The sequence below is a fragment of the Gobius niger genome (assembly GCF_951799975.1).
Source record: "Gobius niger genome assembly, chromosome: 19".
Lineage (NCBI taxonomy): Eukaryota > Metazoa > Chordata > Actinopteri > Gobiiformes > Gobiidae > Gobius > Gobius niger.
In genome coordinates, this window is record NC_136870.1 from 21,764,561 (window position 1) to 21,784,601 (window position 20,041).

A 20,041-nucleotide genomic window follows, 5' to 3' on the forward strand; every position below is an offset into this window, starting at 1 on the left:
GATGTGAAGGGTATTGCCCAAGTGCTCTCAGGAACAGTGTGTAAATTAATGGACACATGTTTCTAACAGACTATGGCATTATAAAGAGGTAGACAACCACTCACAAACATATTCTCACAAGCTATAAGCGGCATCACAGCTAAGTGATTGCAACCGGTGAGAGCCAGGACTAAATCATTACTAAACCAGCAGTAAATTGGACCTAAATGAGTACCCTACTGCAGCAGGGCTCAAGAGCTGCGCAGCTGCCAAACCGTATCATTGGAGATGTTTGTCCTAATACATGCAATCAAGCCATAATTAGATAAACAAAGATATCCTTGAGAACTGATAATCGACTGGAACATTTCATATCCAGCGGTTGAATTTAATATCCCCTTTATCTTTCGGCCTTTAGAGCCCATCCCCAAACGGCATCCTTTATCTCCGAGCGCCTAATATGGATAAATTCGAACTTGGATTTGGTCGGACAGGCTTTTTGTGTATGCATGCCTGCACTCGCGCTCGCACACTTCGATGCTCTTTCAGGACAAGTCAAAACACACAGATAACGGCATCATGGACAAAATCAAGCTTCAGCGCTCCATTTACAGAAGTAATCGCTCTATGCAAATTTGTCAAGGCACAGCCAATTAGCCTTCGGACGATTTTGCGGGTTAATTAAATTTTTTAAGTTTGAAAGATGCAGTGACAGGGCTTCAATAGAGACGATGGAAGGAAATGGTGAATTTATGTAATACAATTCTAAGGGGTGAACTTAGGCTGTGAATTCTGATGGATAACCCACATAAAAAATAAAAAAAGGAGGTAGGCAGGAAAGCCTTTCGTTATAAAGCCCCATATGACTGGAATAATTTATCAATAGAACTTAGATCAACGGCATCTTTACATATATTCAAAACATCCTTGTACAATAATCTAAAATGTCAATGTCAATGTCAATGTTACTAGCATTTTTCCTAATGTCCAACAATGTTGTAACCTTTTATTATTATTATTCCTTTTTTCTTTTTTTACTATTTTCTCTCTTCTTATGTGATTTTATTTTATTTCCTCTTTATACCTATTGTTAATATTGTTTTGTATTGAAAGTGGGGGATGTTGGTGGGGTGGGCGGGGATGGGGAGCAAGACATGAGACCTTGTGATGTTATGTTATGTTATGTGACTGTTATGAGACTGTTATGTGTATGTGACTGTTATGTGTATGTGACTGTTATGTGTATGTGACTGTTATGTGTATGTGACTGTTATGTGTATGTGACTGTTACGTGTATGTGACTGTTGTTACGTGTATGTGACTGTTGTTATGTGTATGTGACTGTTGTTATGTGTATGTAACTGTTGTTATGTGTATGTGACTGTTGTTATGTGTATGTGACTGTTGTTATGTGTATGTGACTGTTGTATGTATGTGACAATACTTGCTATGTTTTGTTTATTTTGTGTTCAGGACCCCCTTGAAAAAGAGATGGTTCATCTCAACGGGGCTATCCTTGAAATAAATAAGAAATAAGAAAATCAACAAGCAGAAAAGAAAATATTCAAATATCGTAAATCCATTGTAGATCGACCAACTTTTTACAACTGAACAAAAAGACATAAAGTGTTTAAATTGAAACTGACTGAGTAAAGAAGCAAGAGATCGTAAAAAGCCAAAATAGCGCCGTAATCCAAGTCTATTAAAGCTTTGAGAATTACTTTATTACTGCACAACTCTGCAGTTTTGGAGATTACTGCTGAGTCGAAACCAGGTATGTTGTTAAAATGTCCACCTCATATGACTGATATGACTATTGGTGTGTTTGAAGGGAAGAGGGCTATTGAATAAAGTGCTGTTTTTTATTAGTGGCTCACTCCGCATTTTATTATTGCTCAGGTTTATGGCCAATCCAGCGGTGAGCCAAATGGTATCAAATTTTTATTGGAAAGTGCTTTTAAGTTATTTTCAGATGGATATGCAGCAAATATGTCTGTCTATTATACAATTATATATCAGCTTCTATCGGCGTTGGTAAAGAGACAAAACGGTTCTCTTCTTTGAGTTTTGAAACATTTTGAAGCATTTTGAAATGTAAAGAAAAGACAGTAAGGAGTGAGAGACAGGGCTGGTCATGATTTTAATTGGCCTTGAGCGCCCTCTGCAGCAGCCATGGGAATGACACATTATAAGACAGTGAAAACAAGCTTTCACTATCTGCTAACAGCAGAATGGCTCAGAACAGGTTCAGTGATGACTTATGGGTTCGAAAAAACGTGAAGGACAGTTTCCTCTGTGACACGCTTCAGCCGCAGAAGAGGAAACAACCGTGAAGTACATAGGGCAGCACGGTGGCACAGCAGTTAGCGCTCGTGCTTCACAGCTAGATGGTCCCAGGTTCGATTCCCACCTGGGCGGGGCCTTTCTGTGTGGAGTTTGGAAGTTCTCCCTGTGTAGTTTTCCTCCGGGTACTCCGGTTTCCCCTACCACTAAAAACATAGGCCAGAAAGACTGTAATTTAGTGCGTATGTGAGTGGTTGGTGGTGGTCGAAGGGGCCGATGGCGCAGACTGGTAGCCTCGCTTCTGTCAGTCTACCCCAGGGCAGCTGTAGCAACTATAGTAGCTTTTCACCACCAAGAATGGAGTGAGTAATAATGAGAAACATGGTAACACAGGCGCAATTGAAGTGTAAGTCATTATTATTAAAGTCATTTTTCTTCGTTTTTTTGTCAATATGTTATTCTTTTCTTTATCAAATAATGTCAACGTGTCTAAATAATGATAATTCAGGGCCAAAACAAGGTTAAAATGGAACTAAACTTGGAAAATGACTAAAACTGAACTTTACTTTATTGCAGTCTTTATTGCATCACTCTTCATAGTGATTCCAAGGATACATTTCTTCACACTGCATTTTTTGTTTGCAGGAAAAATAAAGAAACGTTTTGCCTATACACACCTATAGCAAAACAATGGTAAACCTATACATTCACCTAACTACATAGAAGAACCCAAAAATATACATATACATGTACACTTACATGCACCTATACACATACCCAAAAGTAAATAAATAAATATCTCAGTAACGATAAGTTGGCGATATATTGTGCAGCCCGGCTGGAAAGACAAATAAACAAGTGGGCAGAAGTGAATAACTCCCGAGATGACTTCCTAATGTGCACCAGTCCCAGCAGACCCACGTCTCTGAGCCCCCCTTAGGCTTAGGCTGAGTATCAGTTTCCCTTCATAAAGCCCAGTCCACAGCTCAAAGCCTGCAGGTCCACTGGGCTTCTGAAGTCCAAACACTCAACTTTACGGCAACTCAACGGCAACTTTACGCATTTATGTAACGGAACGAATCACGAGTCAAGCAGCGTATGTGAAAACCATTGCACTAAAGACTAAACATCTAGTATTGTCCTGCTTTGGGATGGAACAACTGTGACCAAACATACCTTTACCTAACTATGATACTTTGCATAAAGACACATTCAGTTGGACCCTTCAACTATCGAAGAGTTGATCAACGTTACTCAAAAAAGAAACTTTTGTCTGTTCTACAAAATCTGGTCACAGTGGACAGTGTATGCATATAATTTTTCTTTATTTGTTTGTCTAACAATACTAGTAATTTTTTTATAACAAATTTGAAAAAAGGTGTCAAGAAAGCTCTAAAATCATAATACATATTTGCCATATAATTATCAGATTTTGAATTAAAGGGACAAGATGCAAGTTGGTCATTTGTATGTACTCACTACTGCCACTTCAGGTCTTACGCGTAACTGCACCTTCTATATTAAGCTCGTGCATGACGGCACTTCGGACCCAAAGTAACACCTTTTTGAGTGACAGCGCAGGGTTTTAGAGGCAGTTGTGGTGAACAGGTCTGAGCTCATTCTACACATTAGGACATTGTTTGAACATAACATGTAGAGGGAGGAAAATAGATATTTTTTTACATTTTTAAACTCTGTATAGTCTCTTTAAGTTTGTTCAGATTTTAAATTTAAAAAAATGACAACACATTCTGAAGTAAAGTAGTAAATCTTTCACCATTTGTCCTCTCGTCTTGCTATAAGTTTAAATGATTGTGGTATAGAAACGTGCATCTCGTCCTTAAATTTCATATTCCATCGAGTTTGCTTCTCAAAAAAAAATGAAAAAACAGCCTTTTGAAATGATCTAATCCAAAAGATTCAGCCAATTTTTAAGAGCCATGAAAGTCATACTATTCTTTATTTGAAGGACGGGGGCGCCGCATATCCACATGTTTTGTCTTTTGAACATGTCTGGGGAATTTCTAAACGAGTTGCGCTGCGCTTGGGAAAGTATTTAGCCTGACATCAGTGGCCTTAAACATGTCGTAAAAATCTGAAAACCCTCCGTAGTTTCAATAGAACTTGTGCCAAAATCTCGACAGTGTTTTTCTTAGTTTATTGAAAACAGTAAAAGGGTAACCCGAGGAAATGTCAAGTCTTATTTTGTGACCTACAGGAGCACGAACGTTTTCATTATTATCTTCCAGCTACTAACTGCAAGTCAACGTGGAGAAGGTAAGAAAGACTTAAACATGTTCGAAACGTGCTGCAGTTATTGTTATCTTGTACTATGTGATCATCCATGCATCCAAAGCATTAGTAGTAAGGACAATGTGCCACTCACTGCCCACTACTGGCGATAAAGTGTCAAAGCAACACTTTGATGCTATATTGACTTTGCTTTATCGCCGCTCAAGTCTTTGAAACTACAGTATGTGATCTGACAAAAAATGTAATTTCATTTGAAGATTTAGTCAAGCTATTCTTTTCTGTTTCAGTCAACGAAAACCTCTCATTTGCATTGATATTAATTAACAGCCTTATGCAGCTTCACCGACATGAACAAAGCACAGACCTGCTCTTTTGACAGTGAAGTCTGGTGACACGAGGCTCTTTCGACCTGTCACTGGACATTTTTGTCGCACTGATTTACAATTTCCCCTCCGCAATATACCGTATCAATCACTCCTTTAGATTAAAAATCCTTATGCTCATTCATGCTTTTAACTGAATGACGCATTCAGAATCTCTCATAGTGAGCAGGAGCTTCTCTTTCATTTCCTCTCTCTCTCTCCCTCCCTCTCTCTCTCGTCTGTCTGTCCGTTTGACGCCTGAGAGCCACAGCCACATACACGTGCGCTCCCTGGCATTTCCTACAGCGAACCGCGAGTGAATGAGAAACACCCTGAGCGCGGCGGGAGACGCACACCTCACAGGCTAAAGCATCCTTACTTCCTGTCCTTCCTCCCTTGCCTCCTAACCACTTGTTTCCTTGTCTACCACTGCCTGCTTCAAGCGCACGCTGTTCCCCTCGTCCTTGTGTTTTGCCAATAGCTCTTTCCTGATCTGACTGTCCCTTCTTTCCTTCCCAGTTCTTATTATTTCTTCTTTAATTATGTTTTCCTGGCTATACTCATATGTCCTTACATCCTAGTCAGAACTACTCGCTGCCTCTTTTTTATCCGTCCATTTAAAGTCGCAACCCCATTTGGGAGTACGTTCCTATGAGGGAGAGCATTGGCACTTCCGTCTTCTTGCTAATGGGTCCCAGGGCTGTACACAAGGGTTTGAGTAATCCTCTTGACTTCGATCATTGCTACTGCAGAAAGCACTCCAATCCATGTCGAAAAGGGCAGAGTCTACATTTTCAAAACAGCTCAAACCTCATTTATCACAGGACCATTTATTTGTTGGCATAATGTTGTGCCGCGGTTAATTCCCCTTGATGCCAGCAGAGGGCGCAACACACAAGATGCTTAGAGGAGTAACCTTTACCCATCAAGTGTCTTTTCCTTTCACGCAGATTATTTTTAACAAAGTAACTTGTTTACCTTAATAAATCCTTTTTGTGGTTCCTCTGGGGGTAATACAAGTGTTAATGGGATGATCGGGGGGTCTCTGCCCAGAAAACCACCCTGGCAACTTCGCTGCCTCCGGGTCGGAGGCGCAATACACACTAATAGAATCAGCGCCACTTTAGCAGTGTTTACAGCCAAGTTTGAGTGAAAAAAAAAAATATATCCATTGTGTCATTGAGTGGTGGCACAATGTAGAATATCTCTCCCTTTGTCTTTTCTGTCAGAGTATTTACTCAAACGGACAATTAATGAGGGGGGAAAAAATGCAACACCTGCTGTGGTGCTTATGGCTTCTAGGGGCATGAGTCACTTAGTTTTGCTTTAAATCAACGCTGAGGTGCCCAAAAAGAAGGTCGATAAAGCCACAATCTGTCCGCATTGAGACTACAGCAGTCTATTTTCTATTTTCTCCTTCTACTTTTTCCTTCCTTTATTGCTCCCAAGCCACTCGTCGCTCCCTCCTTGCCACCTTTTCTTCATATGTCTCTCTCTCTCTTTCTTTCTTTGAGACTTCAAACTGGATTTCTCGCTTTACTGTATCCACTAATTGTTGCAGCTTTTCACCTCCCTCTCTGCTGAAGTCCATTTGTGGTAAACGTCTATTTCTGTGCCTGATGGCGTGCAGAGAGACCATCATAACGCCACTACTTCATTGCCTTCTCCTTGTTGTTACTTTGTTCCACTTTGCAACATCCTTATTAGTCTTAAATTGTTTCCATCATCTGACTTTCCCTCGTCTCGCTCGTAACCACTTTTTTCGTCCGCTAATTTGTAACAGCATCTGTCTTTCCATGCCTCCTGGACTCCTTGTTCCCTTAGTAACTTTCCCCTTCACTTTCGTAATTGCATCTTTGTTGGGGGACCCCAGGTGTCTGCATTCACATCGGTTCCTCCAGCTCCTGCCTGCCTTGCCCTTTCTCCTCCCCACACAATCCTCGCAATCATCTAAACGCCCACTCGTCGATGCACTTCATCCTCGCGTCTTAACTCTTTGTGTTAAACTATGACTTTTTTCCAGACTGCAGCCTCCTTAAATTCCTCCTCAACCCTTCCTTCTTTACCCCTCCACTTTTACCAATATCTCTCCACTGTGCCTCACTTTGAGCTGTCTTGATCTCTTCAGCCTCGTGTCCTTCCTCCTGCTTTCCCATCGCGCTCTCTCGTCTCCGCTTTCTTCCCCACCCGTTCGCCGCATTGATTTTTTCATTTCCTCACCGTTCCCACTTAGTTCCTGGACCCCTCTCCTGCCTCCCTAACTATTCGTATCGATTGAACCCTGATCTGCTCTGCTTCATATCATACTTAAAGCTTTATTAACCCTTAACTGGCCCTCTCCATTCTCAATACCTTCCTTCCACGCTATAGCTTTTCTTTGTTTCGTTTTTTTTCCATCATCCCAACACCCTTTCATCCCAACATATTTCAAAGATCCCTCAAGTATGCCTCATAAAATATTTGCGCCTTCGAGATCGACTCCGGGAGTAAACTGGGGCTTAAAAGAGTTCATGAAAGACCTAACCTGGACTAAATGAAGTCCGAACTGGGTGTGAACCATGTCTAAACCCCAATTTAGAAGCGGAGCTAAAGCATAAATGAAATTTCCTCACAGCATCTGAGACCCACTGTCCTATCCTCTTATTATACTTGCTCCCTTGCATTCATTATACTGTACTCCACTCTCTAGCTTACCTTTCCCTTCTCTTTTACTCTACCGTCTATCCCAATTTACTACCTAGTCCTTGCAGCATTTTCAGGACATTCCGACGGACCCTTTTTTTGCAGACTGGCCACTCCCTCCTCGCTCACTTCCTTCGATCCCTCCTCGCTCACTCGCCAAACCGTCCCTCTCGACACATTACCTTTTGTGTTTCGCCGTCTGTCGCGCCAAACTCTTCGCCCCTTTACAGTGTCACTCAAGCATAGGATTTTTTTCTCACAACATCGTGGCCATTTTCTTCTCCTTCTTATCTCCAAACCAGTTCCCTGCTGTCTTCGTAATTGGACAGCTTCATTAGGAAACCGCCAACATTTCGCAATTTTCTACAACTTCAGCGAACGCCAACCAAAGGCACAGTTCAAGATGCAGAACGACAGAACTTTCCCTTTTTGTCTCATGAATGTGCAAGAATGAAGGAGCCTTCTCAATCTCCCAAGTTTATGCATTACATTCCTACAATACAACACGTTTATGAATATTTAACAAAAGCATTTAGCGTGACTGGGAACTCTTGTGCATTTGCAAAGAGGTTTCGAAAAGGCAGCTCTGTTTAAAATGAATGGAAAAGCAATCAGTAAAGCCACAGCCGTGACAATGCCGAGGGATTTCTCCAAAGTGCCTTCTTTATGATGCTCCTATGTGAGCAGAAAATCACAACTCAATGAAAAGCAACAGATAAGGACTGCAGAAAATGAATAGGTAAGACAAGAAAAGCAATACTATATGTCAGAGAAGTGGAGCCATCAAGGTGCTGTCAAGTTCGCAAACATGTATAATCTTCCCTCATGAATAAAAAAAGCGTATTCATTTTGTTCAACCACACGTATGCAATCGAAATCATGTGCAGGATTGGAGAGATATAAAGATATATATAAGTTACTCACAGGTACAAATGAATGGATAAGAAGGAAATTACATTGATTATATTGGCAAAAATAGAGCCATTACAATACAAAATCAACCCTGTCTCCAATATTTTAAAGAAAAAGCAACAAATGTGGACTCTTAAAATGATTGCAAAATAAAATCTATACATCCCTATGACACCTGTTGCCATCATGCTATGTCTATATTTTTGAAAACTCCGTCAAATGGCATAATTGGATGGATGAAATGTAACGTACAGTTGTCGAGATCGGGGCTAAATCCTGGAGGCGGTGGGGGTCCAAGAGGCTGATGTTGACCCACGGGGGTGTCCTCGTGGTGGGGATCCCGGGTCCGATGAGCAGCCTGGAATCCATGGTCCTCTCTCTCTCTCTCTCTCTCTCTCTCTTTCCTCCTAAATCTCAATTCAACCTAACAAAGATGCACCGAAGCGGTCTGTGAGTTTAGTCCCAGGGTCCATTCATGTTCACTGCTCCTCTGTCAATGTCCCACTAAGCTCTGAGCCGGTGCACGGGAACGCTCTTACTTTCTCTCCCTCCACCAGCCCCCCCCACCCTTCCTCCTTCCTTCCCTCCACGCCGAGCCCCCGCCCACTCCTCACCTCCCGGGCCAATCGGTGACCGGAGGCTGCACAGTGTGTCAGTGGGGTGAAACTGTGTCGATTCATATGTCCGAGGTAGAGAGAGGAAACAACTGCTGCGCTTTCAGATGACATCATAACCCCCCTGTGGTGCTGCTCGGCTTTCAGTTCAGATTTAATGCTGTTTGTTGACGGTATATCACTTTTTTTTTTTTTTCAGGCTTTTACAACAAACTTTTTGACTTTTTGACTTCATAATGTGCCTTGAAAATACTGCCTGGTGCGAGGATACTGAGAGTTACACTAAAGGCCAGCAGATGATGCAATTTCCCTCTTGACCAGGAAAGAAGTGCAAAACTAAATTCACAAAAAAGGAACGTGTGGAAGACAGTTTGACCTCGGACAGGATCAAAACAAGTTTGGTGAAGGTGTGTCAAACTCAGGGGACTTTCAAGCATTGTGCCATTGATGCAGTTGACCAAAAAGGGCGTCAAATCCAAACGAAGGGAAAGAGGAAGGGAAGGGAATATTATTTGTATAACGCTTACACAAGTCACACCCAAAGCGCTTCACACATGAAAGGGAGGGGGGTTTATTCACTCCATGCTGATGGTGCTGCCCCTGGGGTAGACTGACAGAAGCGAGACTGCTCACATCTGCGCCAACGGTCCCTCTGACCACCACCAACCATTCACACAAAGGCAGGACACAACAACAGTCTGTACCTGCAGGAGCCGGGATTGGAACCCCTGACCTCATGAGACAAACCCGCTCTACCATCTGTGCCACTGTCTGAGCTGGAGCATGGTTCGGCAGCAGGGGCGGAGCTCAGAAACATGGGTTCTGGGGGCACAAACAATTAAACCCATCCATTTTCTTGAGCTTATTCCTGTCGCGGAGGCAGCAGTCAGAGCAGAGATGCCCAGACATCCCTATTCACACACGCCTCCTCCAGCTGTTCAGAGGGGACCCCGGGGCGACAGAGACGGTCCCTCCAGTGTGTCCCAACAGGACATGCCCTGAACACTTCCCGAGGGAAGCGACCAGGAGGCATCCGAAGCAGACACCCGAGCCACCTCAGCTGGCTCCTCTCGATGTGAAGGAGCAGAGGCTCTACTCTGAGCTCCTCCTGGGTGACTGAGCCCTTAACCATATCTAACCATGCGAAGGAAGCTCCGCCTATATCCGCAATCTTGTCCTTTTCTTCTTGCCCTCTCCAAGTCGGTGAAGAGTCCTTGCCTCAAGTGGAGGAGGTTCTTGTTTACGAGTGGGGGACGGGTGGGGTGTGAGATTGAGAGACTTTTATTGGTGGTGAAGAGGGAGTGAAGGGGAGCTTAGGAGCTAAGGCTCTCGATGGGTCGCTCTATGTTCCTACCCTCACCCCTATGGTCATGAGATCTGGGTAATGAGCGAAACAATTAAACCATTTTCGCTTTCAACGGCTCTGTTCAATGAAACCGCCGTGCAACAAATATCAGAGTGTGGGCTTTCGTGTGGGAGGCAAACTAAATATGCAGGGATGCTGAAACATGCTCATATTTAACAGTTCAACACTCCAGGTAAAGTTTGGATGAGGATAAACCGTTGTAACGTGGCTGAAAGAAAAATTGGTCCTGTATGATATGTAGATTTTGTGGTTGAATGGATATTGTGGAATCAAAATTTAGGAAGAGTAAACATAAACTGGTCACTTACTCTTGTGTGAGGTCAGTGGAGCCTGTCCCAGCAGATTTGGGTCTGAGGTGGCTCTTGCACAGTGTCAGTTTCGCTGACAGACAGCTATACACACGCTTTTTTGTTTTGTCTTTTAAGAAACCGTGGATACATTTGCTGCTGAGGACACATAGCTTGGCTGGGAGAGCATTTGATTATGAAGCCAAAGGCCGCCTGTTCCATGAGCCATTGCCTTAGCTACGGGTTTGACAAAGGGCACTCATCATTCAGGTTTCCCAAAATTGCACGATGTTTGTCCAATTATTAAGAGTGGTTGCTAATGTTTGGAAATGTATCATGTTCATGGGTAATAGGGTAGTTGGAGGTTGACATAATTGGGCACTTCTTTTGAATTAGAGCTATTAAATTGAGCTTACACGGTATTCTCCTGGGTGATAAAAGAGAGAGAATGTCCTCTGCTTTGTTGACCGCTCCGTTTATGAATTGACAAAAAGCAGAAATATGTTCATTCTTCTTGTTTTAGGTCAAGTAGAGACTGTAGCGGCAGAGCAAACCAGCAGCAATGTACTTACAGTAAATCTGTGGAGTATTATATTATTATAAGACATTGGTCAATGGGGGAAACAAGAGAACCCTTATCAACCCAACTCAGGCCATTCTATTCTCTACTCTATTCTATTACACATAAAATGCAGTCCAACTCAGCGAAGACTTTCTGCTGATGAAGAAGAAGCAGCCTCAGTAGACATGATTACTCAAACTAAAATCGATCTCAAGCTTGTCCCCTCCAAGATGGACAAGTTTCTTCCATAGACGGCAGCTGGTTTTGTATCCACGAGTCATTCAACTTCCTCTCCACATGACGTATAAGCTCCTGGTAAACTTGTTTGATGCGTTGTACATCGGGCTTAGCGGCTGCGAGCGCAAACCGCCGTGACATGCGCAAGCCGAGGTTTTAGCCGAGAAATGGCCAGAAATGGAGGGATAAAGCTCCAGTAGGTCAGTGGCATCCGAAGCTGCAGAGAATTAGGAGAGGTCAGACAGAGAGCGTGGTGGGAGGTTACGCGCTCAAAGGGGATTTACAAAGCTTTGGGCAAGAGATGGGAATCGCGTAATCGTCTAATCGTATTATTTATTTACTTCAGCATTGACACATGTAATAATCATCCAAAACTTACCTGAAGTCGTATTGTGTATTATGTGAGCGTTTGATGAATCAAGGCGGGATCTAAATATATTCAGAATTTGAGTTAAAGAGGCTAGATGCAAGTTAGCCATTTTACACTCGCTACTGCCACCTCAGGTCATATGTGTAACTGCACCTTCTATATCAAGCTCATGCATGGCGGCAATTCGGACCCGAAGTAACACCGTTTCTAGTGACAGTGGAGGATTTTAGAGGCAGTTGTGGGGAATAGGTCTGGACTCTACACATTAGGACATTGTTGGAACATGTAGGGGGAGGAAAATACTTAATTTTAACATTTTTAGATTCAGTACAGTCCCTTTAAGTGTGTTCATACCTTAATCATTTGCTGCACAATAAGAAAATACATTTAAATTTGACTTGAAAATCTTGTTTCACCTACAGTAGATGTTTGTAGTTTTGTGGTAGAGACCACAACATTCAAAGAAGACAGACTCATTCGCTCAAAGACTTTGCTCTTTGAGTGAAAGTAGGACACGGCTAGGAGAAAGACATGAGTTTTGGAGGAATTTGTGTATGATGCTCGCTGTTCATCAGGAGACCGAGTGACGAGAGCTGGTCTTGTGATGCCAGTGTAGCTTCCTCTCTCTCTGTTCCAGCTCTGTCAAGTAAACAGGGCTCATTTTATGTGTTCGTTCCCAAAGATTTTCTCACTAGTTCTCAATGGCTCAAAGCTTTTGGCTATAATCAAACAGTGCCTGTATAAGAAAAGACAAAGTCCTGTTATTCTGTCTCTGGCACACACGTTTTTGGTTGTATTGTTTGAAAGGCCCTTAAAGGCTCATTTACCATTTATCAGGGATTTTCAAAATGTGATCTGGGAGCCAAAGGCGGCCCTCGTACCCATTTTGTTTGCTCTCAGGCTTGACTTGGCGCACATGATGCCAGAGAGGATGATGTATGAGACATCGCCGGCATTATGGTTCTAAGCCAAAATAAAGGCGGACGCACGGGCAAAACCAGCTAAACAAATGCACTGTTGATTTTTTCCCTGCACTGACCACCACCGTCTGTGGCCCTCCGCCCTGTGCACACTTTATGAAACCCACTGTTTAAAAAGTTTGGAAACCACCGACCTATATTCAACTTTTTTCTGATGTTCTGGTAAAAGCGACCAGTGTTAATTTTGACAACATATTTTCATTTAGTTTTAGTCTTAGTGTTTTGACTATAATGTAAATTAATTTTAGTCGAGATTTAGTCAAAAAAATCATTTAAATTTTAGTCGAGTTTTAGTCGACTAAAATTGCAAGTAAATTTAGTCGATTTAGTTCATTATAATCATATTTAATCTTGTTCCTCTGCTTCAAGGAGCTCAGAGCTGCTCCTTTAGCAGTAATTGTAAATGATCTGAGGCTCTTTCAGACTGTCAATAGAAGTTTGGATGATTTTAGTCTCATTCAGTCATTTTTATTTAGTCTTATTTTAGTCGACTAAAATATCTGGACATTTTAGTCATAGTTTTAGTCTCATGAACAACTTTTAATTTAGTTTTAGTCCAATTTTAGTCGTCAAAAATAACACTTTGACTAAAATTTAGACTAAATATTTTAGTCGACGAAATTAACACTGAAAGTGACAAATAATTTTATTGGGGGATATTTAAAGCCACACTGCGTAGAATTTTACCCAATAAATAAATTGAAATACATGCATTTATTTTATGACAGATATTTTCATCATTGAAAAACACCTCATAAATGTACAAACAAACATTTATGAGACTCACCCCTCCTAAGATTTGACTGCAAACTTAACCGGGAGTGGGTACGTCTCCAGCTCGTCTCCATGGAGATGTGACGAAAGGCAGCAGAATATTAGATCTAACAGGTTAGTTTCTCATCCAAATCCATTCTTTTATAACACACTGCAGCAACAGCGTTTTCTGTGTTGAGCTGGTCATTAGGAGCATAGTTCACACAGTATAGTTCAAAATGTTACGCAGTGTACCTTTAAGCTCTGAAATGATCAGATTGCGTTGTTCGAAGATGTGTTGACTTGAAGAGGAGCCCCACCTGGTGGCATCAGCAGGTGGGAGGCGATCATTTTTAGATATACTGCATGAATGTGACAAAATACATCTCCAGGTACAGAACAACAGTATTATTATTATTATTGCTGAAACCTCAGAAGAAAATAAGGTTTCTCTGCTGTTTCTAGGAGTGTTTTCACTATAGGATTTATCACCTCCACTTTCCCGAATCCTCTGAATGCCTTCGCTAATGCGTCCTCATCCGTCACGCCTGTCTCCTGCATCACTTTGAACTCCTCTGCGCCCCGCTCCTCATGGGGATTTCTCTGTGTCAATAAGGCCCCCATTCACGGCTCCCAGTGGACGGTCCAACCACGCTCACTCATTTTTGGTTCATATTCGTCACACAGCAGCAGGAACAGACATACGTTTGTGTCTACTGTTTTTACAGATTTGACCCTAAGGCGCCAAAGGTCTCTGCTCCCTTGACACAAAATCACTCAAATATGCACTCACTGCTATCATTACTTACAATCTCTTTTGAATTTTGTCTAAACTGGGTGAAAACATACAGTAAATACACGATTAAAGCATAAATGAAAATACAGTGGGGCAAAAAAGTATTTAGTCAGCCACCAATTGTGCAAGTTCTCCCACTTAAAATAATGTCAGAGGTCTGTAATTTTCATCATGACACCTGTCCACAGCCTCAAACAGTCAGACTCCAAACTCCACTATGGCCAAGACCAAAGAGCTGTCGAAGGACACCAGGAAAAGAATTGTAGACCTGCACCAGACTGGGAAGAGTGAATCTACAATAGGCAAGCAGCTTGGTGTGAAAAAATCAACTGTGGGAGCAATTATCAGAAAATGAAAGACATACAAGACCACTGATAATCTCCCTCGATCTGGGGCTCCACGCAAGATCTCATCCCGTGGGGTCAAAATGATCATGAGAACGGTGAGCAACAATCCCAGAACCACACAGGGGGACCTGGTGAATGACCTGCAGAGAGCTGGGACCAAAGTAACAAAGGGTACCATCAGTAACACACTACAACGACAGGGAATCAAATCCTGCAGTGCCAGACGTGTCCCCCTGCTTAAGCCAGTGCATGTCCAGGCCTGTCTGAAGTTTGCCAGAGAGCACATGGATGATACAGCAGAGGTTTGTGAGAATGTCATGTGGTCAGATGAAACCAAAGTAGAACTTTTTGGTATAAACTCAACTCGTCGTGTTTGGAGGAAGAAGAATACTGAGTTGCATCCCAAGAACACCATACCTACTGTGAAGCATGGGGGTGGAAACATCATGCTTTGGGGCTGTTTATCTGCTAAGGGGGCAGGACGACTGATCCGTGTTAAGGAAAGAATGAATGGGGCCATGTATCGTGAGATTTTGAGCCAAAACCTCCTTCCATCAGTGAGAGCTTTGAAGATGAAACGTGGCTGGGTCTTCTAGCATGACAATGATCCCAAACACACCGCCTGGGCAACGAAGGAAAGAAAATCTGTGGAGGTAGTTGAAAGTCCGTGTTGCTCGGCGACAGCCCCAAAACATCACTGCTCTCGAGACGATCTGCATGGAGGAATGGGCCAAAATACCAGCTACTGTGTGTGCAAACTTGGTAAAGACCTATAGTAATCGTTTGACCACTGTTATTGCCAACAAAGGTTATATTACAAAGTATTGAGTTGAATTTTTGTTTATGACCAAATACTTATTTTCCACCATAATTTACAAATAAATTCTTTAAAAATCCTACAATGTGAATTCCTGGATTTTTTTTTCACATTCTGTCTCTCACAGTTGAAGTGTACCTATGATGAAAATTACAGACCTCTGTCCTTATTTTAAGTGGGAGAACTTGCACAATTGGTGGCTGACTAAATACTTTTTTGCCCCACTGTATATCTCAATTTAAAGTGATTGTCTGGAAGTCTAAGGGCCAGATCTTGTGGCGGCGCACGGGGCGGCGCAGGCTCTTGGCAAATTATTTTCCGAGTGGCGGCGCTATATGTGCCATTTGCCTCCGCCACCTGTGAGGGGGCGTCACAAGAGGAGGTGACTGCACTGATGGAAACACGGCTGACATTCACTTCCTCGTTTACATTGCGCTGTCTTGCGTTCTTTCTTAAGCCTTAGGCTCTCACAGGTCAAACTAAAAACTTTATTTAACCCACCGTGAGCTAAACGATGTTCACGTCTCGAGAGAAAAAGAGCTACAGCGTCCGCTGTGGCACGGATCGGCCCGCGCTTGGCGTGAACGCGAAGCAAAACAAAAGCACATGTTCACCCCCCACTCCCACACAACCACTCTACTGGACGCGGAGTCGATCTGGTTGGAGGAAAGTGTGTGCGTCTCCACCCACTTAAATGCGCTAAGTCTGGAGTGGCAAGATCACAAAGTGCGCTCCGACTGAGCGCAAAATGTCACGCTATCGTCTCCGTTTTGATGCACAAGATTGGGCCCTAAATGTATTACAAATTGTTTAAAATGTGCAAAATTGATCACCTGGACTTGCTTTTTGATGTTAAGTAAGTAATAATATATATATATATGCTATTTTTTGTAAAGTCCCTCCTTCCCTGACCTCAGCAACTAATCAGAGTCATCCTCCCACGTTGACCAATGAAACGAGCTCTTCCTGTGATCTGGCTGGTTCACGTCCAATCAGGAGAGGTGGGGGCGGAGCTTTACATTTGAAAATTCTGCTCCTGCTTTCCTCATTTACAAACAAAGAAGGGCTTTCTGGTTAAAGAGGGGAGGAATTTGATTGGTAACTTTCAAATTTCACTCCATGTTTCCTCACTTTGCAAACTTACAGACTGTCACTTTAAATGAATGAAATCTAAAATGTTAAAACCACGAGAAGAAGCCCAAGTGCCACCAATGTTTCACAGTTTAAACTGTCCTATAATGTGGAGTGAAACTGGGCGAGACTGTGGGTGGAGGTTGAACCCAGCTCTTTGGGACCCCCCCCTCTAATCAGTAGAATCATTGCTGAACTGGAAGAGACACGAAGGGAGGGTGGGGTGGACAGCTTCAAACAAACTGAGATGACGAGGCTTGGCTTGGTGTATAATGGCTTGTGAGTAATTAGAGGCGTGGTTTGGTGAAAGCGAGAGTGGTTGGTGTGCAAAGTGTGATAGGTTGAGGCGTAGTCCTGCTCCCGAACCTAAATATATTGACTCCATTTACTACCACAACATTCCCTTAAACTCTTAAAAGGTTTCTCTCATATATGATTTATAGTCCTAAACATCAGCAACAGCAGTGTGAAATTACTATCAACTAATCTTAAAGGCCACCGTTTTTCAATACTGAGATATGTTCTTACCTGAGATTAGACGAGTTGATACGTACCTGTCTGGTCTTTGTGCCAGTGGAAGAACGTGGTAACTTCCAACTTCACCCCCAATTGGAGCCATAGGAATACATTGTCTAAGCTCAGGTAAGAACATATCTCAGTATGGAAAAACGGTGGCCTGTTCCTTTAACAACAGCGAGTGACAAACCCATTTACTGCAGCCAAATCAAAACCTAATCCTGAACATGTACTGCCGCATTTACCCCACCACAAGTGGACGAGAATGAATTGGTAGCGGTTCGTGGTAGTTTGGTCTCGGTTTGCATGAAATTTGAGGACATTTGCATGGATTTTGATGATTCGAGTGTGGCTTGCCCCATCCAATAACACGTGGCTGAATAATTTGTGATCAGCACAAAATCGCCTCGGTTCCAAAAGATTTGTTTGTGTGCTCTGAGCTCCACAGCACCCCATAACCTCAAATTTATGATGTCCCATCGACCTAACATTAAGCTTTGTCTTTCATGATCACATATGTGTTTAACGGCCCCGACGAGCAGTTTTTATAGACTCCTTGGTTAGAGTAAGATATACTGAAGGTGCATCACCCTGAGAGGCGGACAATATAATACAGGCAAGACAAGTTTATTTGTAGAGCACAATTCATACGCAAGGCAATTCAAAGTGCTTCACAGATCAAATCAATCCAGGATACATCAACATGAAAATGTATTTATTAAAGTAAAAAGCAAAGTGAGTGCAGAGTGCAAATAAAATAATGTCATACTCACGGGTAAAAAGAACTGTTTTCAGCCTGGATTTGAACATTGTCAGAGTGGAGGCTTGTCTCACATCCTCATGAATATAGCTGTGTGTAAAGAAAAAACATTGAAGTTGGAACATTTCAATGTGAAAATTTAGGGAAACTGGATAATTTAGGAAAAGCTCATTTAACCACTGTATCTGTTGTATATATTTAGACTGATCCACCTCTCCTCTTTACCAATTGCCTATTTTATCACGCATTCAAAAATATGTATCGTCTTCATGTTGATTTCTATGTCATGTTTTTTGTTACAGCACCGCAATCCTCCCCCCGTGTGTCCCGAATTGCCCACATACAAAAGAAAGCTTCCTCTGAGCAGGTTTTGCGCGCGACCCCGTCCCGTGATCCTGCCCATTATTAAGAGGATCACCATATTATACAACAAAACATTAACTAACACTCCAATCCCTATAACAATGCATCCCTGTGTCCCCCACTATTTCCTTCCTGCATCTCTTCCTCTCCCTGCTTGAGTTTACTCAAGGAGAAATTTCCTCTGGCTGCGCTTGGACCACGGGGCTAAGCATAAAAGATCATTAAATTTGACTTAAATCTCACACGACCCAGTTTTTTTGGTACGCCGCCGAACAGACGTTTGTTTGTTTGCGAGCAGGAAGCAACAAACAAAAGGATATGCGCATTAAGACTTACGCAAGATGTTACTGTGGTAGAAAGGTTTCAAGTTTGAAGCCTGTTATTGCATAAAGGAGAATAACAAAGTTTTATTTGTAATAAGGAAAGCGGATAATCCCGTATTGTGGCTACGGGGCTTGTCACAAACAAGTATGGTTATTGTTTATTGTGGTTGTGCAGAGTTTCTTTCTGTGATTTTGCTTTTGTGAGATTGAGGAAAGTGTAGAAAACAAAAGATGCGCAGGGACATATTGGGTGTTTTGTCATCCATTTGTGAGTTTCTTGTGCGTCAGTCAGGCTTTTTAGAATATTTTCACACATCTCAGAATTGCTATTTGGTGTATTGTGTGAAATGGTTAAAGGAATTCATTTGCAGCCACACCACACCTTGAGATTTGTCGTCGCATCCATAAGGTTGTATTGAATTGTCACCCCCAAGGACAAATAGATAATGTTCAGTTTCTTAATTGTTCCGCTGGTGTCCCACAAGGTTCAATATTGGGACCAATCCTGTTCAGCCTGTACATCAATAATCTTCCCTGTACATGTCAGGTAATGTAACAATTACCACACCTTTAAAAAGGTCCTAAAAAACAATCGTGCCCTCACAGGTAGATTTATCCATGTAGCCTCTTGTCTATGTCCTCTTGTCCTATGTCTGCATTTCTCATCTGTCGTTTAACCTCTTAACCAAGTGTATTTTCTCCAGTTCAGTTTTGCCCAAATCTAAAAAGCTTCAACAACAATAAAAAGCATCAAAATAGCGTTGAAAACGAGGATGAAAATTCAACAAAAAACCTTTTAAAAAAAACATGACAAAAATGTGCCGGAAAAGCATCCAAAAAGTGACAAAAAAGTGACAAAAAAAGTGACGAAAACATGACAAAAAAAGCTACGAAAAAAAGAACAAAGAACTGACAAAAACATGACAAAAAAGTGACAAAAATGCTTCAAAAATGTGACTAAAAACGCAGTGACAACAAAGTTAGGATCACTTTTGTAGGTCTTTAGAACAGGAAAAATCTCTCGCACGCTGTATACTTGCAACACCAGTTTTCCTTTATTTAAAGGGACTACAGGGAGTTTAAAAATGTTAGAATTAAGTATTTTCCTCCACCTACATGTTCCAGCCTTGTCCTAATGTGTAGAATGAGCTCAGACCTGTTCACCACAACTGCCTCTAAAATCCTGCACTGTCACTCAAAAAGTTGTTACTTCGGGTCCGAAGTGCCGTCATGTACGAGCTTAATATAGAAGCTGCAGTTACAAATATGGCCTGGGGTGGCAGTAGTGAGTATAAAATGGCGAACTTTCATTCAGCCCCTTTTTATGAATGAGAAGCCATCCTTACAT

At 42.2% G+C, this 20,041-nt stretch overlaps 1 protein-coding gene across 1 annotated transcript in view; it reads right to left on the bottom strand.

The window, feature by feature from the left end:
* The window catches only part of LOC306978566 (melanopsin-like), a 45,296-nt gene extending 36,328 nt beyond the window's left edge, over positions 1–8,968 (bottom strand). Inside the window, exon 1 of the mRNA XM_079577195.1 lies at positions 8,724–8,968. Coding sequence (XP_079433321.1) covers positions 8,724–8,840 — 117 coding nt within the window. The 5' untranslated portion in view covers positions 8,841–8,968. The remainder of the gene's footprint in view (positions 1–8,723) is intronic.
* Between the last annotated feature and the right edge of the window lie 11,073 nt (positions 8,969–20,041).